The following is a 27,700-nucleotide window of genomic DNA, read 5'->3' on the forward strand; positions in this document are numbered from 1 at the left end:
CTTAACATACACATGAACTAAACTGGATTCTGGACTCATTTTTTAAAAACTTAATTTATAAGGCCATCCGGTCCCCAGAGTAACTTTGGGCAACTAACAAAACATTAATGAACAAAAATAACAATATAAAAATTTATTATTTTAATTATGATAATGCAGATTTCAACCTTGAAACACACCAAAGTCTGGAGACAAAGTAAGCCATTAGTACTAGCTCACACTAACAAAGTAAAGTTAAATTATATTTAGATTAATCTAAATATTTGCTGTGAATCGTAACTAGCTTTTCAGAGGGTGTTCCCCTGTTATAGGTAGGGCTCTGTGTGAATGCTTCAGTGTACGAAACATTGAACATTCTGTGTGTGTGTAGTTACAACAGACTCTTCCCTTTGCAACTCCCACTCCTTTAAAACCTTACAATAAAAAATGAACAGTGATACTAATATAGTTGGCTTTTGATTGCCTGCTTCCCACTAATTCTAGCCAGATGTCTTTGTAAGAGGAACATTTTCTCCAAATCCCTACTACCCTTAAGTAAACAGTGTGCATTCAAGCAGTTGCAGGAACTTTCATGTTTTTTTGCATTAATAATAAGAGCATAGGTAGATCAAGGAGCCAGTTGTGGTACTTGGCAAAGGTATTTAATCTTTTCCCTGAAATTATTTCCTCTTGTGAATTAATTAAAAAAGGGGAGGGAGAAGAGGATCCATTTAGCCAGAAGATATGAATGAATCAAACTCCCACCTTAGTGGGAAAATCAAACTTAAATTATCTGCAACAAATGGGTGACTAGTTCCACTACTAAGCTGTTCCTAGCAGTAGTGGGATTCAATTTTTTTTTTACTACCGGTTCTGTGGGCATGACTTTGTGGGTGTGGTGTGGCTTTGTGGGCTTGGCTTTGTGGGCATGGCAGGGGAAGAATACTGCAAAATCCCCATTCCCTCCACACCCCACTAACCTGCTTTCCAGCTCTGTTCTCCTGTTCCGGGCAACAAAAGAAGATCAGCTGGGAGGCTGGGAGACAGCAGGGGCGGAGCCAGCCTATTTGCCGGTTCTCCGAACAACACAAAATTTCTGCTACCGGTTCTACAGAACCTGTCAGAACTGGCTGAATACCACCTCTGGTTCCTAGTGTTAGTATGTTTTCCTTAACATTCAATCAGAATTTGTCTACCTGTGTATTATGATGTACTAGTATCATATGGAATTGACTGCAGATTGTTGTGCCAAATATGTTTTTGTACTGATCCTACCAACCGTAATACAGGTTGTCCTTAACTTACAACTATTCATTTAGTGAACATTCAAAGCTACAAGGGCACTGAAAAAGTGATTTACGACTAGTCCTCGTGCTTACAAGCATCACAGCTTTCCCCACAGTTACAGGATCAAAATTTAGGCGCTTGGCAATCAACATGTATTAATGACAATTGTAGCATCCTGGGGTCATGTGACCACCATTAGCGGCCTTCCAAAGCAGCTTCTGACATGGAAGTCAATGGGGAAAACCAGGTTCACTGAACCACTGCACTTCAATGAACCTGATTCACTTAACAACTATGAACCTGATTCACTTGACAACTATGGCAAAATTAGTTGTAAAATCAGACATGACTCACTTAGCAACTGCCTTGCCTAACAAGAGTTATTCTGGTCCCAATTGTGTTCATAAATTGAGTACCACTTCTAACGTATTAGTTTTATTTCATATGTGTTATGTTTTGTCACTCTCATTTTAATGCCACACTGAAACATTATTGCTTTGATTTCACTCTTTTGGTTCTTAATTTATGGAGCATTTAAACTGATGTTTCTATTAGTATAAAATAACAATAGCAACATATATGACCACTAATTTGGTGCAGCTATGGAGAAATGGCCTAAGAGACAGATCCAGGACTTTAAACTTTGGACCAAGGTTGCTGTAGGTTTTGTTCAATATAAAAAATTATGCGTATTTCTACATGTATTATTTTCATCTCTTAGAAAGTCTCCAAATTAATTCACAACCATTGAATTGCTTTGGGAAAACTAAATCTGCGGTTATATCCTTCCAACTAAAACAAGTCTTAAGGTTGCTTATTATGATAGAATGCACTCAGGTTTTTGCTCCATTTAAAGAAGTTGTGATAGTTAATCAAAACTTATGATGTCTTAATATTGCCAGGAAGATACAGATGAAAGATTCTGTATATGCTTATACAAAGCTAGAAATACTTTAGAATTGATTTATATACTTTTAAAAGTATAAAAAGCTCATCTTTTCATGTCATCATTTTAGTGATGTCAATGTATGCGTATATCTGTGTGCCTGGATGAAAAGTATTTAGTTTCAAGGGGAAAAATATAAATATATATAGTTACAGGTAATAGAAATAGAATAGAGTTGGAAGGGACCTTGGAAGTTCTATTCCAACCTCCTGCTTAGGCAGGAAACCTTACACCAGAGATGGCGAATCTTTTCAGCATAGAGTGCCCAAACCAGAATGCATGCCGGAAACCAGCATACCAGCCAACTGGTCTTCAGGTTTCTGGTGCTCCGGCTCATGCAAAGACCAGCTGGCCGGTGAGTATGCATGTGCTGGAAACCAGAAGAGCAGTTGATGATGGCACACATGCCCACAGAGAGGGCTCCATGTGCCAACTCTGGCATGGGTGCTATAGGTTCACCACCATGACCCTACACCACTTCAGACAAATGGTCATCCAACATCCCCTTGAAAACTTCCAGTGTTGGAGCATTCACAACTTTTGGAGGCAAATTGTTCCACTGATTAATTGTTCTGTCAGGAAATTTCTCCTTAGTTCTAAGTTGTTTCTCTCCTTGATTTGTTTCCACCCATTGCTTCTTGTTCTACCCTGGAGAATAGCTTGACTTCCTCTTCTTTGTGGCAACTCTGAAATATTGGAACACTGCTATCCTGTCTCCCCTAGTCCTTCTTTTCATTAAACTAGACATACCCAGTTCCTGCAACCATTCTTCATATGTTTTAGCCTCCAGTCCCCTAATCATCTTTGTTCTTCTCTGCACTCTTTCTAGAGTCTCCACATCTTTTTTACATTGTGGTAACCAAAATTGGATGCAGTATTCCAGGTGTGGCCTTACCAAAGCATAAATCATACAAAAGCATACAAAATTTAAATCATACAAAACGGTTAAATCATACAAAAGCAGTGGAATGAGACATTCTTTAAAAAAAAAAACTAGTTTGCTAAGTGTGTTTTACTTTTCCCAAATGTAAAAAAGGATCCTACTGCTCAATTTTTATCCTTATTGTCAGGGATTATGTCTGATGAATTTAATTGCATTTGAGTTGTCCAAATGGTGACCTTCAAACTTAATATTCTCTGGACTGTTCTCCACTTATGTAGAAAGCCATAATGTTTTTAGAAGCATTTAACTACCAGAGAGCAAGGAAAGGCAAACTGGAGTAATTCTTGCCCTAATTGTCAGTATCCCTAATTTTGCAGTGACAGGAGATAGTAAAAGCAATGTTCCTGTACATTATTTATTAATTGAACACCAACATTACATTTCCAAATTAAATAAGGGCTTAACTTTAAAGTGTTCGATATATATTCATTCTCCTATCCAAGTGACAGAATATTAATTGCACAAGTATTACACAGAATTAAGTATATATCTTTACAGCAGGCGCAATGATTCTATATCGAGCTTATTCAGATGTGGCTAAAGTATTAATATCCATTCATTTTTCCCCAAATATCATAATCCCAAATTTGACTTGAAATAAGTTAATTGACACCAACTGCATGGCATCCATCATTCTTTTTACATAGTCCAGTGTTTTTCAATCTTGACAACTTTTAAGATGTGTGGACTTCAAATCCCAGAATTCCCTAGCCAGCATGCACACTTAAGTTAACAGAGTCCACATATATACCCAACCATAAAAACTAAACAGATTTATTTTTGTTCTGCAAGTGAGAATTTTGAGAACTTTAACTGGATTGCTTAAATGTCTTCTGTGAACTGTTCATTGTGAAGTGTGAATCTATGTGACTTTTAACTTATTCAGCAAAACATGGTTTGAAAAGTCATTGTTTTAATGTGTGAATGTAACCTACGTGACATTGGGACATATAAAGTTTCCTGGCACTGAATATTTTAAATATATTAGGTTCAGCCATGATATAGGCTGGCCATTATTTCCCTGTTCAGTTCTTGAAAAATCCTTCTCCATTTTTATTTGTAGTTGATTTGTGCATACTGTAATTCTCCTGAATTCATAGAAAACAATGGTTCATTTTAGTGAACATTTCTCCAAACACACGCATTCAGTAATCACAAATAATCTTCTAATACAAGAAATGTGTAACTTTTCTTTAACTTACATTTTATTTATTTATTAATACTTGATCAGATAATTAACTGAAATAATTTGTCATTAATGATAACTAAACATGCTTCAAATGATAACTAAATTTTCATCCTTGTAGCGTCTAGAAATGAAAAATTAGATAAATGCATGTGATTTTAAATAAAACTTCTTTCCTATATATGATTCTATAGTCACATCTTTATACTGACTAAATCATGTGAATTGGTCGGAACTTAAGCTCACTTCAGTGGTAGTTATTTTGTATCTGATGTATTTCTTATAGTAAAAAGAAGCCTATATTAAAGAAGGTTCCAAGTAATTTTTAATGCTATTAAAATTTTATCTACTACTCATATATTTATGGTTGAGGAGCCAGTTGTTGCTGCCACTTCTTATATTCTAATTTTTCTGCCTTCAAAGTGGCCTTCAACATAAATAAATATTTAATATTGCATATGGTTGTGTGAGAAACTTGGTAATTTGCTATTTCTGCCTTGCATCTCTACTGAGGTAGTTATAAAGCTGACAGCATCTATATCACAACATCTTCACCGGATGTTGCCACCCACAGATGGCTGAGATGAGAAAGAGTTTTCCATTTAGTGCTTGCTGCTTCTGGTCTGTGGAACGGATTCTTTCTGGAATAGAGATAACAGATTTTCAACGTGGCTCTTGGAGATCACCAGTTGTTACTACATTGTAATTCTCAGTAAGCATCAAGAGGGAAATCTTATATATGCCACAAGAAAATATGCCTATTATTATTATTTAATTAGATTGAAATAAAATCATATTTAACATTGCTTTGGATCCATCTTACATTTATTGGAGAACAGCCCCAGGCTAGTATAATCCTCAGCCTGGAAAAAGTTGTGCATTTCTGTCCTTTGCTGTATTTATTTGAAAGTCGGCCTGGGATCTTGCTTTCTTATCAGGCATCTCATCTTTAACATTGCATTAGTTTTACGAGTGGGTTTTTAATACTGTTAACAGTTTTATCATCATCTTGGTTTCTCTTTGCTTTTTTTCTTTTGTGTTTCTAAAAATGCTGTGTTGGGCAGCGTATTAAACCAAATGCAATAATAGAATCCAAATAAACAATTCATTAAAATCAACAGCATATAAAATAGTTATATTGAGCAGCTGCGACATCTAAAATTACCAATTAAAAGCTGCCAGAATAAAATATACTCTGATGAAAAAAAAACTCAGATAAGGGAGGGGCGCTGATAAATCTCAGTTGCCTACATATTCAGAGCCAAGGCAGGAGAATTTTTATTTCTACACATACCTATGTTACTTGCTTCTTTAAACTTCCTTGTGCTGACCCTTGACAACTGGAGAAAAGGAGGGACAGATTTTTCTGTCAGTCACCTAACACATCCTGGGTAGAATTGTTGACTATATTCCCAGGGTGGTACTTTGGCATCAAATTGCAATAAACATTCACTATTCACATGATCAGCATTATTCTTGCAATATTCACACATACTGAATGGCAGAATGTTAAACTTTAGAGGAACCCCATGCATTAGACTCACTGCACTATAGCAAAGTTTGCAACTGTATGTTGAATGAGATGCTGTTTCTGTTAGCTTCTCTGGGCCTTCATATTAGGATATACCTTACATGAAAACACAGGGGGACAGAGATTGTATCCTCATTCAACAAGCATATCCTGGGAGTCAGCTAGTCTCCCTGCTCTTAAGAGCAGGAAGAAATGCCTTGATGTTAAAATATTTTTTAGCTGCGTCACACTTATTACAACAAGAATGTCAGCAACTTAGGAAACACTTATTCAAACAAAGACTGGTAAGCAGACTTCTGAAGCAAACCTCAGTTAGAAAAGCATTTTAATTATGTGCTTAACTCCCATTAGTTTCAGCAGGGCATGAAGAGTTGTTTAAAGCTAAGCATGTAGAGTTCAACTTCATTTGTCGGAATGGGCTGGAGGACATCCGAAACATCTGGATAATCAGAGGTTTTAGAGTGCTGTTTATAATGCCATATGGTCTCAAGAGAGACATTGAGTGAAGTTGAATGAGAACTTTCCATTTGAATTCGGGAGTTTCTGCAAACTGGAGTTTGCTTATGTTGCTGGATTTTCTATACTTAGTAAATAAAAATGTAAAAGAAACTTAGCATCATTTAGAATATTGGACTGTATTTGTATTGGGCTTTCCATTCATAAAATTTACAATTCAGCTGTTATAGATAACTCAGTGATAGACTATGCTGTCCTTTTAAAGTGTTGGAAGAAATGTCCTTCTGGGTTCAGTTCCAAGTGGGGAAAAAGACACTGGAAACAGGGGTGCTGCTTGGAAAGATGGTTTAGTGGTGGACAGGATCACATGGCTTGAGCTCCTGAACAGAAAAGTGGGATCACATACTTCCAGATGTTGGGTGAAGGAGAGAAGAGACTGAGATGCTGAAAGTTCCTGGTTTTATGCCCTCTCTGGGCTTTGAACTTGAGCTTGCAATCTGATTGGTTGTCTGACTCCCATGGGGCCATGCAGGGGCAACCTATAGGCTGTCTTGAGTCCAAGTTTGGTTGAGCATTGCTTCTTCCCAGGTTCCCTGTGGTGAGATGGGTAAAGGGCTAATACTATCATGCCTTAATCCCCTCACCCTAGAGCTGAAGGGGAGAGATCTTTGTTATGTAGAATAGACTGACCCAGGCTTTTTTAATGGCCCATTGGCAAAGGGCTATTAAGAGTGAGTCTACTTCCTGCCTAAAAACACATTTCACCATTTCTGATCCAGGGAAATATAATATTCTGCCTTTTCAATATTTCCCAGGATATTTCATTTTTATAGGAGGGTTGTTTTTTTTTAAAAAAAGCTTCCTACAATAGCATGGACACAGGAGTTCCATCTTCAAGACTACCTACCCACTCTCCACCAAAGGTTGTCACCAAATTACACTTTTAATATGACAAAAGGGAGAAAGCATTAACCACATAGTGGGTAAAGATAGTCACATTCGGTGAATGCTCAAATTAATTTTAACATACTGTAAATGTAGTTTTTGTTCTCACTCCGTCCCTTTCTTTTATTCTGGCCCTTCCCACACAATTCTAGGAGTGCATTGGCCTATATATGACTCAGAGGCCAAGCATAGCCCTCACCCTCCAAAAGGATATGTACATTTCACACCACAGTATTTCCACCACAGTTTTTACTTTTTGATCCGTCAAAAATGTAGCGAAGCAGATCTGTTTTCATTTTTATTCTTCAGCAGCTCTCAAACGATGAGGGTCTCTTTTATCACATTCCCCATATAATCTTGAGCATTCTTTTGGCAAGCCATCCTGGATTTTATGGCAGGATAGGAGAACTATCATGTGCTCACAACTTGCTATGAAGATAAATATAGACTGGTCTTTCGGTCCCACAAAAGTTGATCCGAGGCCATCTTGCATATAATATTTCTTAAGGATCAATCTAAGGTTTTGAAAGGGAACCTCTAAAGGACTAAATGAAATGTGAACAGGCATTTCTTTCATGCATGCTTGCCAGAAATTATTGCTAGGTTGGTCAAACTTAAAAACTACTCTGCTTGTGAAGAAGTATACGTCCTACTAGAGTTAGTGGTAACATGCCTTTTTACTTCATTGTTCATTTTTGGATTGCCTCTCTACTAACATGATAAAACCACAAATAGTAGATATATGCCTACAGAGCGCAGTAGCTGCACTTACTGAGAATGGGAAGACAGCAACAATTGATGCAGTATTCATTATAATGAGTGAGTATTGATTTATTGTATTGGGGCCCATCTCTTTCAAAGCAACTCTGGGTAGCTCACAGTATGAAAACATTAAAATCATCAGAGATATTCCTCTTGCTCCTCCTCTTCCTCCTCTATCTTTTGAGGAATGTAGAGTGAGAAAGGCGGACTCTTTGGCTCTGTAGAGCAGGGGTGAAGAACGATGGCCATTTTATGACTTGTGGACTTTAACTCCCAGAATTCTGGCTCAGGAATTCTGGGAGTTGAAGTTCACAAGTCATAAAAGGGCCATCGTTCCCCATCTCTGCTGTGGAGGATGAATACTGTTTTTCTACCTGAACTATTGGGAGTATGACTTTGGCGACATTGACTCTTCAGCATCTCAGCACCTATTTTTGCAGCCTCCAAGCCAAAAGTCTTTAATCCAGCATTTTTTTTTTGAAGGGTGGGTGGTAGACAGAAGTTGGAGGATATTTTGGAATTTTAGAGGTATATTTTTTTTCCTGTTGGAGAACAATTGGAAATTAGGCTGCCATTTCTTGTAGTTTGTTGCCTACGTTTGTTAGAAGAAAGGTGCTTAAGAAATGTATAAAGCCAGTGATAGTGTTCTGTAAATGCTTTTGCTGTAAAATAATAAAAGTTCTACTATAGAAATTTCTAAAAAAACCACAGTAATTAAATGTCATTTAAATTCCTAACCATCTTCCTGAAACAAAACATTATGGGTTGCTCACTGGTTGTGACCGGACTCCTAGGTAAATATGGTCAAGAAACGCCTCGTTGGTAACAATCAATCAGAATATAGCTGGAAGGGACTTTGGAGGTCTTCTAGCCCAACCCTTGATCGAGCAGGAGACACTATACCATTTCAGACAAGTGGCTGTTCAGTCTTTTCTTAAAAACCTCTAGTGATGAAGCACCTACAACTTCTGAAGGCAAGCTGTTCCACTGGTTAATTGTTCTCACTGTTAGGATCTTTCTCCTTAATTCCAGATAGCTTCTCTCCTTGATTAGTTTTCATCCATTGTTTTTCGTCCTACTTGCTTTGGAAAATAAGTTCACCTCTCCTCTTTGTGGCAACCTTTCAAATACTGCAATACTGCCATCATGAACCCCCACCACCCACCCCAGTCCTTCTTTTCTCTAGATTGAGCCCTGATGAGGTTATCTACCCATCCACAAAGTGTTTATGGTAGCAGTACATAAATGGCTTACTACTGCTTTCCTCTCAGATTTAATTTTTGGCCCAAGGATTTCCAGATGACCAGTCATCCAAATAGTAAGAAAGTCTGGCCATGGCTAGGTTTTTGAGATCGACCAAGGTTGTTTTGGTGTTAACTATTCTATTCTTCAGCCACCCCTCCCTTGGACTGTACTGAACTCTTTGTTCCATCTAACTCAGTTTTCCTCAGGGTGCGCCCCCCCCTCCGGGGGGGGGGGGGCGGAAGACACCTCCAGACTTATATTTTTCCATCTTGCATTATACCGGACTCTCTGTTGGCTCTGACAGTCTGCTGGCTCTGACAGTCAACATAAGCCAAGTACAGACTTTGTACGCCCGCGCAAATTTTTAATTGGTATGTTGAGTGTATGGGAGTGTATGGATAGTGTGAATGACCCACTTTTATTATTATTATAGTTGTATTCTTTGTGTTTTAACCATAGCGTGGGGATTGTTTGTGTGAGTGCCTGAGTATGTTTGATTCGGAGGACCTGCCGGGGGATGCGGGAGTCACCGGGGTGGCTGGGGGAACTACGGCTACGGGAGAGGGTCGGAGCATTGCGGTCATAACAGGGAGGGGCAGATACGGCGGGGGCTTTAGGGCTGGCCATTACCGGGGAAGGAGGGCTCGCTACATCACAGAGATCCCTCCTTCCGGCCCTATGAGTCCCACTCCGAGGTCAGATGGTGCGGGTAATCGGGACCCTGGCCTCAGGCTGTTGTCGCTAAATGCCAGGTCTGTTGTTCACAAGGCTCCCCTCGTCCGGGACTTAATTTTAGACGAGAGGGCAGACCTGGCATGTATTACTGAGACATGGCTGGGCACGGAGGGAGGAGTCCCCCTCGTTGAGATGTGCCCAGACGGATTTCAGGTGCTGCATCAGCCGAGAGCCCAGGGAAGGGGTGGCGGTGTGGCTATTGTTATTCGGGAGTCTTTAGCACCTCGTAGGATCCCTGCTCCGGAGCTTGTCGTGTGTGAGTCCCTGCTGGTGAAGCTGGACCTCAAGGGTCAAGTGGGTTTGCTGCTAACGTACCTGCCTCCCAACTGCGTTGCAGTAGCCCTCCCCTCGCTCCTCGAGTCAGTAGCCGAGCTGGCAATTGAGTTCCCCAGGCTTATGGTTCTGGGGGACTTCAATTTGCCTTCGCTCGGTGAACACTCTGATGGAGCGCAGGAATTCATGGCTTCCATGACAGCCATGGGCTTGACCCAGGTAATTCGGGGCCCAACTCATTCAGCGGGTCACACGCTCGACCTCGTATTCCTCTCGGAGCAGTGGACTTGTGATCTTGGTCTGAGGGGTAGTGAGATCATACCCCTGTCGTGGTCAGACCACTGCCTACTGAGGCTAGACTTCCGGAGGCCAAACCCCCACCGTAGGGAGGAGGAACCGACCAGGTGGTTCCGCCCCAGGCGTCTTATGGACCCTTTAAGGTTCCAGACAGAGCTTGGGGTTATTCCTGATACTCTCACCCACAGTTCGGCGGAGACTCTGGTTGCTGCCTGGCACTCGGCGGCATCGGAGTCCCTTGACCGAATTGCGCCACTACGGCCCCTCCGGGTCAGCGGATCCCGGAGATCTCCTTGGTTCACCGAGGAGCTCCGGGTGATGAAGCGCCGGAGGAGACGCCTAGAGCACCTATGGAGGTCCGATAAGTCCGAATCGAACCGAGCACTCCTGACAACATGTACCAAGGAATACATCAGGGCATTAAGGACAGCCAAAAGAACACATATTGCCACCTTGGTTGCGTCCGCCGAGTCTCGCCCAGCCGCCCTGTTTAGGATAACCCGCTCCCTCCTAAATAGGAGGGATGCGGGCGAACCCCTACAGGGTAAGGCTGAGGAATATGTCCAATTCTTGGCGGACAAAATTGCTCGGTTTCGGTCGGACTTGGACTCCATTTCTGCAGATCCAGCCGAGACACAGGGGGATAGCTTGGCAGACCATCTCTGGGTTGAGTTTCAGGATGTTGCCTCTGGGGATGTGGACAAGGCCATACGAGCAGTGAGTACCTCCACCTGTATACTGGACCCGTGTCCCTCCTGGCTGGTTGCCAACAGCAGTGAGGTGACACGAGGCTGGATCCAGGCGGTTGTAACCGCCTCCCTTTGGGAGGGGCACTTCCCCGCCGCACTTAAAGCGGCGGTGGTGAGACCCCTCCTGAAGAAACCATCTTTGGATCCAGCCGTTCTTAACAACTACCGGCCAGTCTCCAACCCCCCCTTTCTTGGGAAGGGTGTTGAGAAGGTGGTGGCCTTCCAGCTCCAACGGACCTTGGAGGAAGCAAGTTATCTTGACCCCTTCCAGTCCGGCTTCAGACCTGGTTACAGCACAGAAACCGCTTTGGTCGCATTGACCGATGATCTCTGGAGAGCCAGGGATGGAGGCCATGCGTCCATCCTGGTTCTCCTTGACCTCTCGGCGGCTTTCGATACCATCGACCATGGTATCCTTCTGTGACGACTGCGGGAGATGGGAGTGGGAGGCACCGTTCTGCGGTGGTTCTCCTCCTACCTCGCGGACAGGTCGCAGTTGGTGTTGGTAGGGGGGCAGAGATCGTCCCTGAGGCCCCTAACTTGTGGGGTGCCGCAGGGTTCGGTCTTATCCCCCCTACTATTTAACATATACATGAAACCGCTGGGCGAGATCATTCGGAGGCACGGGATAAAATACCATCAATATGCGGACGATACGCAGCTGTATCTGTCCGCCCCGTGCCGACTCAATGAAGCGGTGGACGTGATGAGCCGGGGTCTTGAGGCCGTTAAGAACTGGATGAGAGCTAACAAACTGGTACTCAACCCGGACAAGACCGAGTGGCTGTTGTGTTTCCCTCCCAACAATTTGGCTTGCGTTCCATCACTCAGGCTGGGGGGTCAAAATTTATACCCCTCAGATAGGGTCCGCAACTTGGGAGTCCTCCTGGACCCACAGCTGACCTTTGACCACCATCTGTCGGCTGTGACCAGGGGGGCATTTGCCCAGGTCCGCCTGGTACGTCAGTTGCGGCCCTACCTGAACCGGGAGGCCCTCACAACAGTCACCCGAGCCCTTGTGATCTCTAGGCTGGAATACTGCAATGTGCTCTACATGGGGCTGCCCTTGAAGAGCATCCGGCAACTTCAGCTAGTCCAGAATGCGGCCGCGCGAGTGATAGTGGGCGCACCTCGGTACGCCCACATAACACCTATCCTCCGTGAGCTGCGCTGGCTACCTGTTGATCTCCGGGTCCGCTTCAAGGTGCTACTCACCACTCATAAAGCCCTCCATGGTAGTGGATCTGATTACTTGAGAGACCGCCTTCTGCCGATTACCTCCCTTCGTCCCATCAGATCGCACAGAGTGGGCCTCCTCCGAATTCCATCCACCAGTCAGTGCCGACTGGTGACTACGCGGAGGAGAGCCTTCTCAGTAGCAGCTCCGACCCTTTGGAACGACCTCCCCGTAGAAATTCGCACCCTCACCACAGTCCAGAGCTTCCGCATAGCCCTTAAGACCTGGCTATCCCGTCAGGCCTGGGGATAGGATTTTATACACCCCACCCGAATGTTGAATGAATGTTGTGTTTTATTACTATTTGTATTTGTATCCACATATTGTTTTACGTCTTGTTTTGCACTCCCTTCCCTTGAGTTGTAAGCCGCCCTGAGTCCCCTCAGGGAAATGGGCGGCCTATAAGTGACAATAAATACCAAATACCAAATACCGTAAACGGAAGAGATTGCATGTACAGATTATTCATGTTTACTACTTGCTTTCCAAAAATGCCAACACAGTTCTAGGCTGCATAAACAGAGGAATAGAATCAAGATCTTGTGAAGAATTAATACCACTTTATAATGCCTTGATAAGGCCACACTTGGAATACTGCATTCAGTTTTGGTCGCCACGATGTAGAAAAGATGTTGAGACTCTAGGAAGTGTGCAGAGAAGAGCAACAAAAATGATTAGAGGACTGGAGGCTAAAACATATGAAGAACGGTTGCAGGAACTAGGTATGTCTAGTTTAATGAAAAGAGGGACTAGGGGAGACATGATAGCAGTGTTCCAATATCTCAGGGGTTGCCACAAAGAAGAGGGAGACAAAGTACCGATATTCTCCAAAGCATTTGAGGGTAGAAAAAGAAGCAGTGGGTGGAAACTAATCAAGGAGAGGAGCAACTTAGAAGTGAGGAGAAATGTCCTGACAGTTAGAACAATCAATCAGTGGAACAGCTTGCCTCCAGAAGTTGTGAATGCTCCAACACTGGAAGTTTTCAAGGGGATGTTGGATGACCATTTGTCTGAAGTGGTGTAGGGTTTCCTGCCTGAGTAGAGGTTGGTCTAGAAGACCTCCAAGGTCCCTTCCAACTGTGTTATTTTATTCTATTCCTGGTTAAATGTTGAGAGTTCAGCAATGTAGGAAGAGAGAACAAGAGAACAGAACCCGCACAGAAAGTTCTTTCTCTATTACTTAAAAATAGCACATGTAAGTTGTCAGCGGAATAAGAGACTTTCTGGAGAATCTCGAAACACATCAGCTTTTATAGGAGAAGACAATCTTAAAATAATGTGGCTTGAGGTGTTGTTTTTTTTTAAATGGTGTGGTTTTACAGGTCATAATTAGCCTTTTGAATTGTGTCCAGAATTGGCTGGCAGCCAGGTTTCTAATGGGTGTCTTCTGTTAGCATTTCACATGCCAACTGAAAATCTTTCTATGTATCTGAGCAGTTGGTGGCATTTAACATGGAGGGCTATTTTTTTTTTAATGCTGATCTGCTATTTAATTGCCATGGTATGTTTTTATATTCCAGGATGGTGGTTTTTTTTGCATTAAATGTCTTTCTTGCATTGTAGTAAGTAATTGTCATAGGGCCTCTTGAGGATCCTCTTGTTGAAATACAGGTTATAATTGTAATATGGTAATGAATTAAATCTGCTTGGAAAGGAATGTGAAATGAAGTACAGAATTATTAAGCAGAGTACATTGAGACTTGATTAAGCCTGCATTTAAAAGGTCCATTTATTTATTGCAGTTTTATTGTACCCTTGTTCAAAAAAAAAAAAAAAGACTCAGGGTAAAAACCCTAATTAGAGTGAATGACTGGCATAAGGTCTTTCCATGAACATAATCTCCAAATGGAGATGTGAGCATGGATTTCTGTGATCTCATGCTTGAACCATTATATCACTTCGGTCTATGTGAATGCACCAACATGCTGAGCTGCATTTCAAATAAACGCTACTCCATTTTCATTCCTTACGTGTCTATTTACAGAGGATACAGCCATTAATCCTCCCCCTTAAGGACAAGCTGAGATTACCTAGATACCAAAAAATGGACAATACGGCTAGAAATTTGTTCTTTTTTTTTTTTTTTTGCACAAGAAAATAATATAGACTGTGAGGCAGCTTTGGAGCCCTCCCGGCTTCAAAGTGGAAACCTTTATCTGACATTTAACTTCTATTGTGTGTCAGCTGTTTGCGTTTTCTGCTCCAAAGGTGTTCGCCCTGCAGGCAGGCTGCAATCTTTAAAGACTCATCCCGGGAGCATTGACCAAAGCAGCCACCCAATATTTTTATTGATTGTTGTGGCAGTTACGTATTGTTGAAGAACAATGTGAGGCATTTTTGCAAAAGTCCTTGCATTGGTGAAAGTGGGTGAAAATTTCTTGAACTGAAGCCTGGAGTTGTCCAAGTTGTGGCGGCAATTAAAAAAAGCCCACCATTATATGACTCCGCTCTGTGTATGCTGAATAACACGTGATCTGACCTATTGATCATCACTGCAAGCAGCTGGTTTGCTTGCCCTCTGCAGTACGCAGGCCTGTGTTGATTACCTCTTTCAATATTAATGCCTGTCATATAAGAACTCCTCTCCATATGCAACTACCTATACGTTTTCATCAAATAATGAAATATGATTAGAACTTGTGAGCAATTTATATAGGAATAGAATAGAATAGAATAGAATAGAATAGTGTAGGAATTCTTTATTGGCCAAGTGTGATTGGACACACAAGGAATTTGTCTTTGGTGCATATGCTCTCAGTGTATGTAAGGAGAATAAAAATACATTAATCAAGAATCAAAAGATACAACACTTAGTGATAGTCATAGGGTACAAATAAGCAATCAGGAAACAATCAGTATAAATCGTAAGGATGCAAGCAACAAAGTTACAGTCCTGCAGTCATAAGTGGGAGGAGATGGGTGATAGAACGATGGAAAGACTAATAGTAATAGTAATAGTAATAGTAATAGTAATAGTAATAGTAATAGTAATAGTAATGCACCCTTAGTGAATAGTTTGACAGTGGTGAGGGAATTATTTGTTTCGCAGAGTGATGGCGTTCTGGAAAAAACTGTTCTTGTGTCTAGTTGTCTTGGTGTGCAGTGCTCTATAGTGTAGTTTTGAGGGTAGGAGTTGAAACAATTTATATCCAGGATGCGAGGGGGTCTGTAAATATTTTCACGGCCCTCTTTTTGAAACTTTGTTTCATACAGTATACAGTATACAGTATACAATTTGAGTCATTGCTTTTAGTTTTCCAAAGTTAGGAATGTTGGCAAAACTCAATGTTCAGTGTTAGTGAATCTACACTTGGTGCAGGCAGTTTAATGCTTGAAGGAACTACCCATTATCTCTCTGCATGAGTTGCTGCTGTGGTCTTGCTTTACAGTAAAATTTTACTTGCACAGTTTGTTTGTTTTTAACACAACAACGATTGCAACCCTATAATGCATTAAGCATTCATTAATAGCATAACTTTGCCTTGAAAACTTTATCCTGTGGGTAGAATTGAGTGGGACTGATCCACACTCAGCCACAACCAATGAATGTTGCAGATGATATGAATATGAGTGAGATTGCCAAATACTGTTTTTTGTTGTATGCATTGTTTTTATTTGAGTCTTTTTCTGTAAACCACACAAAATTACATTGTTTTGAGTTAAATGAGCACATGCATTTAATGAGCAGATAAATAAATAGGCAGAAAGAAAGTTAACTGATTTTGGAAAATGTGGCTGTCTTAGTGATAGCCTTGCAGAACAGTTATTGGGAGCTGACATGAAAGCAAATTGATGATATTGGGTTATATGATCTCTAAGTATCACTGAACTGGCATACCTTGAAAATATCTTTAATTCCAGATCTAATTTGATCTAACTCAGTTTTGCTACTGCCATATAGTGACAAAATGTGCAAGCAAAACCTTTTCACCTACAAAGGTTTATTGATTTATTAGCAGTAAAACCTATAGTCTGTTAAGTTCTCCCTTTATCTTGATATTATTCAACAATTTGTGTACAACTCTTATTCTGCATAGCAGTTACAGGAAAACAATGAAAAATGTATTTTTCATCCAAGTAGTTTATCATCTAAAGTTCTGTATAAAGAAACAGACGATTTAATGGTTAGAAATAATGTAGTAAGGAAAATATCCTTTCTCGTTTGTTACATTTAACCGGGTTTAGTTTCAATAGATAGAAGGAAGATTATAAATTCAATTTACTTACCTACACTTTGCTTACTTTCGGTGGACTTGATACTAAAGGCTTTGGGGAGAGATTTGTGGGGAAAAAGAGATAGTATAAAAATGTATTAGAAGGAAGTTCTGAACTGAGAGAGTCGCAGCTGAGTCAGCAGAAGAGCTTCAAGTGTCCATTGACATCTTAGCCAAAGAACTCTTGTTACCGAATAACATTAAAGCACAATCAATCAGTCTTATCAGTGACCAGTAGACAATGTTAGCAACACTTAATTCTTTTATTCTACTGTAATTATCTTCTATCTTCCACTTTCTTAGCTAGATGACGGCACCGAGGTGATCTTGGATGATCTCAGAAAGCCAGATAAGATTGAACCTCATTAATATTTAGATGGAAGATTGTGGCTTTTGACTGGAGAGTAGAAAATATCTCAAGACAATGATATACAATTGCCATATTGTGGGCAGAAAAACTGAATGGGCATGTACACAAAGGTGGTGTGAACCAGAGGTGGTATTCAGCCAGTTCTGACCGGTTCTGGAGAACCGGTAGCAGAAATTTTGAGTAGTTCGGAGAAGCGGCAAATACCACTGCTGGCTGGCTCTGCCCCCATCTATTTGCTGCCTCCCGAGTCCCAGCTGATCGGCTGGGTCTTCTTCTATTGCCCTGCACAGGAGAACAGAACTGGACAGCAGGGAGGGAATGGGGATTTTACAGTATCCTTGCCCTGGAGTGGGGTGGAAATGGAGATTTTTACAGTATTCTCGCCCTGCCACGCCCACCAAGCCACGCCACACCACATCCTGTCCACAGAACCAATAGTAAAAAAATTTGAATCCCACCACTGGTGTGAACACAAAGGAGACTTTGCATATGAACCTCTTTATTGATAACCATAGAAGCAGGAGACTTTCAGAAATCTAGCTTTAAATCAGCAACACAAAATTTGAACACGCTCATTCCACTTTCTCTGAGTTCAGAAGGATAGAACCGTCCCATATAGCCTTAGGGTTATCTTTGCATTCATTTCTTCAGCTTTGATTCTGCAGTTATAAACAAGCATTTTGAGTAGGATTGTCACAGCCAGGTATTAATAAATTGTAACTTTATTCATAGCTTTGCCTGCTGAGGCGTATGCCTTTTTTTTTGTGACAAAAGGAGAAAACATGTATTTTACTGACTGGCATTTTTGTGTTTACTTGCCTTTCTTTTTTCAGAAAAAAAATGACATGTGTAGCTGTGCTAAAGTGATATTTATATGTATCTTTTGACATTGGCTCTAAGATGTGACAGGGGGGAAAAAAGCCTCAAGGATTTTTGTTTATACTCTTGACTTTTTTTATTAGGCAGTATCTTAAAATACAAGCCTATGGGCTGTGTTCCTTTGTTCCTCTTACATAGACTCAGCTTGAAAGAGGAGAGAACTTGTAATAAGTGGATTGGTATATTCTAGAAATTGAAGGCCACACATCTTACGTTTCCTGAGATTGATAAACACTCTGCCAATGTCATTATGTCCCAACATAATGCTGGTGAAAAGTGATATAAGGAAGGAGAAAAAAAAACCATATTCCCTATGTCAAGGTTGTGCTAGTCCTCTGAAGGCTCCAGGGGACATATAGTGATAGATAGCTATCTCTCGGCTTTTTTTCTATGCAACTGTGTATGATGATGGTTTGTTTCTTTTTACTGGAAGGATAGGTGTATAATTTTAGTGCAGATTGTTAAAAGAAGAAGTTCCAAAACTGTGTCACACCAAATCCACCAACTGTGGATGTTTCTGCTTTCAGAAAACAAAAGTTGAGCACTTCGTGGGGCACACTGTGTTGCTCATTTCTTTTTTAAGGCACTTGCCTTTAAGTGCTGAAGAACTATTTCTTGGATACAATTTATTTATTTGCAGGTTATATCAGGGTGTTCAGGGCAGTGTACACAGCTCTCGCTGCTCTACAAGAACACCTTGGTAGGATATATTGGGTTGAAAGAGAATAATGGTAGCTTCTCAAGAAACTTGTGAATTGGTTTGAGTCATGAGTAAGATTTAAACATGATACAGATTAAAGTAAAGGTAAAGGTTCCCCTCGCACATATGTGCTAGTCATTCCTGACTCTAGGGGACAGTGCTCATCTCTGTTTCAAAGCCGAAGAGCCAGCACTGTTAACTTTCCCACCAAAGGTGGTTCCTATTCTTCTACTTGCATTTTTACATGCTTTTGAACTGCTAGGTTGGCAAAAGCTGGGACAAGTAACAGGAGCTCACTGTGCTACGCGGCGCTAGGGATTTGAACCGCCGAACTGCTGACCTTTCTGATCAGCAAGTTCAGCATCTTAGCCACTGAGCCACCGCATCCCTCTTACAGATTTGGGAGGGGGGGTTAGATATAGATTAGGGGGGATAATCATGTAAAACAAAATTAGTTTAGGGCGGGTTTACTTTGTCTATGTACATATTGCATCTCACTGGATGCCTTGAGGGAGAGGTGTATTTCACCACAATAATTCTATGTCACCTGGCATTTTCATTTTACTAATTGTAACTTGGTAGAGAAAAGAAGGAAATGAAATGTCCCTGGCTATTTCTCTTCCATACACGTAACATCTGGCAAGAAAAGGTATTAATTAAAGGATGATATTATTCCTAACATTTCTTTACACACTAGGGAATGGTTTCCTAGTACAAGGCTATCATTACTCTTTATAAATACTCTTGATTATAAATATAATTAGGATTCATTAACAAAACAAAACATTTTTGAATGCATGGCTTTCTGCTTTATTTCTACCAAATAAAATTTCAGTAGGAAAATAAGCTAAGAAATATATTCATTTCAATTATATAAATAGATGGCTGCCGTCCAGAGTTGTTTTTGGTAAGATGGATGGGCATATACATTTGATTAACAAGTTTATTAATATAATTTATTTATTGTGGTAAATAAATTCACTAGAGTACAAACTTCTTTTTTCTTTCAAGCTTCTTTTTGTATTTCTTCTGTTGGTCTCAGTGTACTGTGTCTTCAGGGTTCATCTTTATGGAATATAGAAATGGCTATTATCACAATTGACAATCTGACAATTCAGACTGAGAAATAAAGAAGTACCTCCCTTCTCCAGAAAACACTAAGGATTGCAAAAGTACCAAAGCAACAAATGTAGCAGCAACCCACTATACCCATGATGGCGAACCTATGGCACACGTGCCACAGGTGGCACGCAGAGCCCTCTCTCTGGGCACACGAGCCATTGCCCCACCTCGTATGCATACGTGCCTTCCACCGACTAGCTGATTTTCAGGTCTCTGCTGTGCATGCAGGAGACATGCGTGCATTGGGGGTTGCACATGCATGCACGGGGGTGGGCAGGGGGGGTAGTGAGCCCCTACAACCCATTTTTGGTCCCAGAAGGCTTCAGGAAAGCCTACTAGGCCCAAAATGGGGCACGAGGGGTTGCCCACATGCGTGGGGAGTATTGCAGGTGGGTTGCACACATGCACAGGGGGTGGGGCACATTTCATTGTGAGTGTGGGTATGCACATATGTGCTGTCGCGCCCACAATTTCAGCACACGAGGACAAAAAGGCTAGCCATCACTGCACTATACTTTTCTAAATGCATTTTAAAGGAACAACTGGTAGTTAAAAATGCCTGATGAGATTTGAGGAAGATCAGCATTCATGGAATGTAGAATGATAGTTGGAATAGTAATCTAAAAAGGGGGTGAGGAACGGAATGGAATATCCTGTAGAAAGGCCTAGCTGGTTGATAGGTTTGACTTTTCCAGTTTGAAATGGGGCTGGAGTCTAGCATTTACAGACACATGATATCAAAGCCTCTTATAAAAGTACAAATGGATAGGTTTCTACCTCATGAACAATTAAGTTAATGTTTGATGTAGGAATTGCAGGGGACAGATATAGAGACATGGGAAAACTATTGAGAGCCGTGCTGAGTTGCTTAAGATGAGCAGCCGCATAAATATTTTAAATAAATAATTAAAGTAATTAATTAATTTAAAAAACTGAGTTGGGATTGGTTATACTGTATGGGATAGAGACCTAAGGAGTTCTGTAGTGCTTTAAGAAAAAAAGAAGACTTTGAAGAGGGATCTGAAGGGAATGCTCAGTTGGTTATACATTTAGGCCAGAACCGATCCATTCTTTATTACAACCATTGATCAGTGTGACAAGTCACATCAGATTTGCAATAAATATTGCAAGTGTGGAGTGCTGCTTTTTTTAGTGGTGCTGCTTGGCAACAAATTTAAATGTACCTCAATTTTGTTGTTGGAGTGTAATTGAGAACCAGAGTTTCTCAGAGCAGAAATCTGTATAGCACACTTGATAGCTGTGTACTCTTGACTCAATGTATTAGTGATGCATTCCCCTGCACACATTATACAGGGCATAGCTTTCTGAGATCATTCACTGCGGTTTCTTAGGGCAAAGTGTCCACCCTGTGGCCAACAGCATATACTAGAAGACAGATGAGATAATCGCAGAACATAGCTAGAATTTACACTATATGAATGGGTGAGGTCAAGATGAAGCATTCTGATTTTTATCTGCCCCTAGCATTGTGAAAAATGCTATTACAATTAATACACATTTCCAAAAGTTCCAATAATTCAACAGCTTAGCAGTTTCTCATATCATATTACCGAAATGTTGAATTGTCATATTATTATTCTCATCTTGGTTAAAGCTAGATAAATTGAATTTGAGCATAACTGAGGTCAATGGTATGAAATCTTGGAGTTTTGTCTTTGCAATCTTTCTTTAGAATATGTCTCTACTAGTTTTGAATTTTAAAATCATGGTTTTTCTTGGTGGTTCACAAAATTGCCAGTAGGAACAATGAAATCATATCCCTACAGGAACTTGGAATAAAATATCTATACAGGTACAAGAAAACCCCAATGTGCATCAGCACCTGAGATTTTGGGGACTGAATATAATATCTACGGTGCAAAGGAAGGTTCCTTGGAAAAGAAACCCATGCCATAACTTTTCAGGGGTCTTCTGTATTCTAGGAGTTATAGTACATGTATATCATACAACACAAGCAAGATTGTGCAGGCAGACCAATATACAACTTTTCAGAATTCTGGAATCTGAACATTATTATCCTACTTTGTATTCAACATATTTATTCATCGGTTGTTACATTGCTATTAAGATTTGAACTGTTTTTGATACTGTTCTATCTTTGTCTTCAATTAGAGACCAGATTTGGTTTTTAAGCCATTTGCAGACAGCATTGTCATGTTGCGTGATGAGAAGTGGGAAAAGGTCCGGAGCATATTGACCCCAGCCTTCAGTATTGCAAAGATAAAGGAGGTAAGATTGCAGGCAGCTGTCACAATCACACATACAAAAAACCTTTTCTTTTTCTTTCTGCTTCATGTTTCTCTAATGTGCACTATTACATAAAAAGTGAACCACTCATCCACTGCAACACAGTTAATGTTTTTCTGATTGCCCTTTGCAGAGTCACTGCTCCTTTAAGGAGAAGGGTTTCTGGGGTGTTTAATGAGAAAATAAAGAATGAGTTTTGTTTCAAATAACTTATATGCAGTTCGTGTATGTTTTTCTATCAGATTTGAACTCCAGAGCCCTGTGTTTGATATATATCCCTCCTAGAAATCTACATACCACTTTGGAGTCCCCCCAAAAGTTGGAAAGTACCTATAAACACAGGAAGAACAATTTCCATATAATAATTCACTATATATTTGGCAGAAATTTTTGGTTAGCGTTCCTTTGCAGAATCTCAAGTAGAACAACTTTCATGTAGGAAACACCATAAAAACAATCCTTTCTAAGACACTTGCGATTCAATGGGTTCAGAAGAACAGGGCAACACAACATCCATTGCATTTAGGGCATGCACAAAAGACACCGACCCCATTATTGGCAAAACTGTAGCAGCTGAATTTTTGAGGTGACCAGTAGTTGCATTTTTTTAATTTTTTTGTGCACAAAACTGCATAAGTTCAAATTGTTATTTGCTGTGGATTTAAGCTTTTTTTTTTTTTTTTTTTTTAAAAACAATTACACAAAATAATCACTCTTTTGCTATCTAACAATCTCTTGGGGAAAGCAGGGATTCAAAATGTTCCTTTCCTTCCATGTTCTCGATGTGATGTGATGTGTCTCATGTTTCACAAGCTTGTCTTATCCAAGAGCTTGATCTAATCGGTTTCATAATACCTTAGGCCATTTTCTTATAGTGACTAAAAGTGTTTTCATAACATTATCTAAGCATCAGTGCAGCAAAGAAAAGCCTTTCCTTATTACTGTTACTTTGGCACAGGGATATCGAATAATGCCAAATGATGTTGTAAGTCACCACTGTGGAAATAACCAGTTTCACAGTGCCAATGGGAAATTTCCTGACTTGGTTTTTCTCCTGCTTATATAAGCATATATTTTCTTCAAGAGCTTCCCAGCGGGCTGACTTTATTAATCTTTGCAGCAAAATAAGGAATTTTGTGGCACATTAAAAATTAATAAATCACATGAGATTACATGAATGACTTTAAAATTGTTGTGGCAGTTTAAAGAAGAATCAATTTATTAGTGCATAAGCTTGCAGGGATTGTAGTGCACGTGGCCTTTGATAGTGAAAGTTTATGCAAAAATGCATTTGTTGGCCTTTGAAGCTACCACAAGACATTTTGTATTTTGTTTCCTTAGAGTGCCCCCAAAAGTAAACAACTTTTAAACACTTCTTTTTTAGTACATAAAAATTGAGATTTCCTCAAAGATGTTTCATTAAAAAATGCATTTTTTTAAAAAAAACAAATACTTTTGATAACAGAGCCTTAGGGCAGAGATTTCAAACTCAAGATCTGGGGGACGGAGATCTGGCCCATGGGGCTACCCTGGGGACAGTTAAGGACTGGCCCATAGTGCCTCTGCCAGCAGAAATAGAGCTCTCCTGAGCTCTGTCTTCGCTGGCAGAGGGTTGCAAGAGGCAGTGGCAGCAGAAAATGGAGTTTGTGAACCCATTTTCACTGGCAGAGCACTCTGGCCACGACAGGTGCCCCTGACACTGGTGATGTTGAGCTGGCCACGGCCACCCCACCCACGGCCACCCCAGCCTCCCAAGGTCAAACACAATCGTGATGCGGCCCTCAATGAAATCGGGTTTGACATCCCTGCCTTAGGGTAAATAGTTGGAATCTATGTTGTGTGTTTTGCAAATGAAGAGAATTCATCTCATGATTGCTTGAGTTAGAACAGGGATGGCTGTGTGTCAGTATTTGGTGGCCACAAACTACGTTACTTGGACCACATCAGTTATGTGAGTTGGCCTTTGTTGTGGTAAGGGTGTTCTTTACTTTTTAACTAATCTCTGTTTTAAGCTAAATCTCAGATTGCATATTGAATACATTTCTACCCTTCATAAAATCAACTCAGATAGCGAACAGGAGACTTTTCGTAGACAGTTTAGGAAAGTTGCCTTATTATAGACAAGAAAACCATATATGCAAAAGACATAAATCAGACTGCCTAGCCTATCTCTTCCTCTCTCTTCCCTCCCTCCCATCCCCAAGTTTTAAATCCCAGAACTTTTCCTGCTGTCTTTTGAAGATGTTTTTCCTCAGTGTTTGCACAACCATTCTGGCTGGCCCAAACACAGCTTGTTACTGCTTTGTCAACATCAGTCCCTACAATATTATATTTCTTCATCTGTTTCCCAACACAAATAGTGGAAAATAGTGCTGTCACTTTTCAGCATCCAATGCCAGAGAAGGCTTCAAGGTCTGCCAAAAGAGGATTGGCTGCAGGTTAGCCACCCTTAAATTAAAGCTGGTGCTGATAGATCTCATTTAGTTATCACTGCGGGAGGTGGGAGTGGGAGGCACTGTTCTGCGGTGGTTCTCCTCCTACCTCTCGGACAGGTCGCAGTCGGTGTTAGTCGGGGGGCAGAGATCGTCCCTGAGGCCCCTAACATGTGGGGTACCCCAGGGTTCGGTCTTATCCCCCCTACTATTTAACATATACATGAAACCGCTGGGCGAGATCATTCGGAGGCACGGGATAAAATACCATCAATATGCGGACGATACGCAATTGTATCTGTCCGCCCCGTGCCAACTCAATGAAGCGGTGGACGTGATGAACCAGGGTCTGGAGGCCGTTAAGGACTGGATGAGTGCTAACAAACTGGTGCTCAACCCGGATAAAACCGAGTGGCTGTTGTGTTTCCCCCCCAATAATTTGGCTAATACACCAACGCTTAGGCTGGGGGGTCAAATTTTATACCCCTCAGATAGGGTCCGCAACTTAGGAGTCCTCCTGGATCCACAGCTGACTTTTGACCACCAGCTGTCAGCTGTGACCAGGGGGGCATTTGCCCAGGTTCGCCTGGTCCGCCAGTTGCGGCCCTACCTAGATCGGGGGGCCCTCACAACAGTCACTCGAGCCCTTGTGATCTCCAGACTGGAATACTGCAATGGGCTCTACATGGGGCTGCCCCTGAAGTGCATCCGGCGACTACAGCTAGTCCAAAATGCAGCCGCGCGAGTGATAGTGGGCGCACCTCGGTTCGCCCACGTTACACCTGTCCTCCGCGAGCTGCACTGGCTACCTGTTGGTCTCCGGGTGCGCTTCAGGATACTAATGACCACCTTTAAAGCACTCCATGGTAGTGGATCTGGGTACTTGAGAGACCGCCTTCTGCCGATTACCTCCCTAAACCGACCAATTAGATCGCACAGACTAGGCCTCCTCCGAATTCCATCAGCTGGTCAATGCCGACTGGCGACCACACGGAGGAGAGCCTTCTCTGCTGCTGCCCCGACCCTATGGAACGAGCTCCCCATGGAGATCCGCACCCTCACCACGATCCAGACCTTCCGCGCAGCCCTCAAGATCTGGCTCTCCCAGCAGGCCTGGGAATAGGTTTCCAATCACCCGCCCGAGTGTTTGATTGCTGAATGAAAGTTGTGTTTTATCATTTTTCTTTTGTTCACTAATTGTTTGTTTTGACCTTGCACTTCCCCTCCCCTGTGGTTGTAAGCCGCCCTGAGTCCCCTCAGGGAAAAGGGCGGCATATAAATCCCAATAAACCTCAAACCTCAAACCACAGTTTAACTTGGTTGTTAAACAAAATGGATGTTTAGAGAAATCGCAACTGTGCTTATGATCTTACTTTGGCTTTCTAAATGAGGACTGCCTGAAGCTATTTCTCTAATTCCCTTCATTTGTATGTTTGTTTATTGTTTTCATAGAACTTGTTGCAATATATGCAGACATATTTCTAAGAATAACTCTCTGACCCCACACATATAAAACAATATTTACAAACAAATAACATGAGATTTTTTTTTGCTAGCACATGCCTATTTTTAATCTAGTTCCCCACAGAAATGTTGATTATTTTTTTTACTTTGACAAATTCCCTAGCATTATTGGGCTCTTCCGTGAAAGCAATAGGTCTTGAGTTCCAGCTCAGATTAACACAAGAAATTGAAATGGAATATAACAATATGATCCCTTTAACCTAATACCTATTTTACTCAAAATAGGGTTTTGAAAATTTGGATCCCATTTTCTACTAAGAGTGGGATTTGCCTAGATGATTGCTAAGGAATTGTAATTAATCTTTCATTAGTAATTTGGCCTTAACCATGGCTTGCCTTAGAAAAAGAACTCTTGCTGTTTTTTAAACAGATCATTCTGAAATTAATTTCTCTAGATTATAATGCACGTCTAGAGAGGGAATCTGAAAGTGTTCGGGGGTGTTAATTTCTCACTAGTCTAATAGCTGATTTCTCTATATCCACTCATCAAGCACCTGGAGTCTTAATTTATGGTGGGAAAAACTTCCAGTTCATTAATATGTTCTCTCAATTGAAAATGAGGATGGCATCTCCATTGCTGAAAATTCATCTCCAAAGGGTATAAGGAGGAGATCATTTCCCCCCCTCACAGTTATATTCTTGAAAAGGAAATATGTTTCTCACTCCATTGCCTGTTCTTCGGTTAGGAAATAAAATTGCTGGACAGAAGCCTATGTTATTTTGACATGCTGCTGTCGAACTCTACAGTAGCATCTAAATGTGTCTGGCTTCTTTAGTTCTATAGACAGCTGTTGCTTAGCAACACCAGCTGTCACCCCCTTATTATGGCAAATTCTAATTGGCCATAAGCCTGCCAAGGACCCCTGATTAATCAGAACTGACAATATCATTGGTAATGCACCTAGACAACTAGCTTACTCCCTGGTTTGATAGTGAATTTGACAGGATTTAAAGTAAGGGAAGCAATAAATGCAAATGTGCTCTCTATAATTTGGAGGGAGAGAGGCTAAAGAAGAGAGTTTTGTATTGCGTTGACAGAAATTAATCCCTCTCACTATGGGTCATTGGCACAAGACAAATCTTTGCCTCAGTTCCTTCCCCTCCTTAAACCTAACAAAAGATAAAACCCCTGGTATGCGCAGAGCCAGACCCTGCTGGCAGGAGCCAGACACACTTTAGAAGGACAAATAGTTCCTGGATATTGTGCTTTGCAGGGATAGATGTCTCTGCTTACAGAGTTAATTATTTAAGTCAAGAGCAAAATTCACACTGTTGCATTTTAAGCAGCACGATGTTAAAGAAAGCAGGAAATGTCCAGAGAGGAAAAGGAGCAGGAGTCTCAGAGAAGAAAATTACAAACAATTGCACTTTAAAACAACAACAACAAGAAGAGAATATTTGCATTCATGCTTCATAGCAAGTCATCTTAACCAGAAATAAGCCACAATTGAGTAGATTCGTACAATATAAATCACAGGTTACAAAATCTTAAAGATTGGCAAGTATGTTATACTCAGCTTACACAACACCAGCAGAAAAAGCAATGAGAAGAAAACCGTAACATTTGCATGAACTGCAAAAATAAAGAGAAATGAGCGAGGCCAACACCACCAAATAGTC

At 41.0% G+C, this 27,700-nt stretch overlaps 1 protein-coding gene across 1 annotated transcript in view; it reads left to right on the forward strand.

Annotated features, from left to right (window-relative positions):
* TBXAS1 (thromboxane A synthase 1) overlaps window positions 1-27,700 on the forward strand; it is a 287,914-nt gene that overhangs the window by 154,104 nt on the left and 106,110 nt on the right. The window contains exon 6 of the mRNA XM_032220502.1: window positions 21,990-22,106. Coding sequence (XP_032076393.1) covers window positions 21,990-22,106 — 117 coding nt within the window. The remainder of the gene's footprint in view (window positions 1-21,989; window positions 22,107-27,700) is intronic.

Source organism: Thamnophis elegans, chromosome 7, assembly GCF_009769535.1.
Source record: "Thamnophis elegans isolate rThaEle1 chromosome 7, rThaEle1.pri, whole genome shotgun sequence".
Lineage (NCBI taxonomy): Eukaryota > Metazoa > Chordata > Lepidosauria > Squamata > Colubridae > Thamnophis > Thamnophis elegans.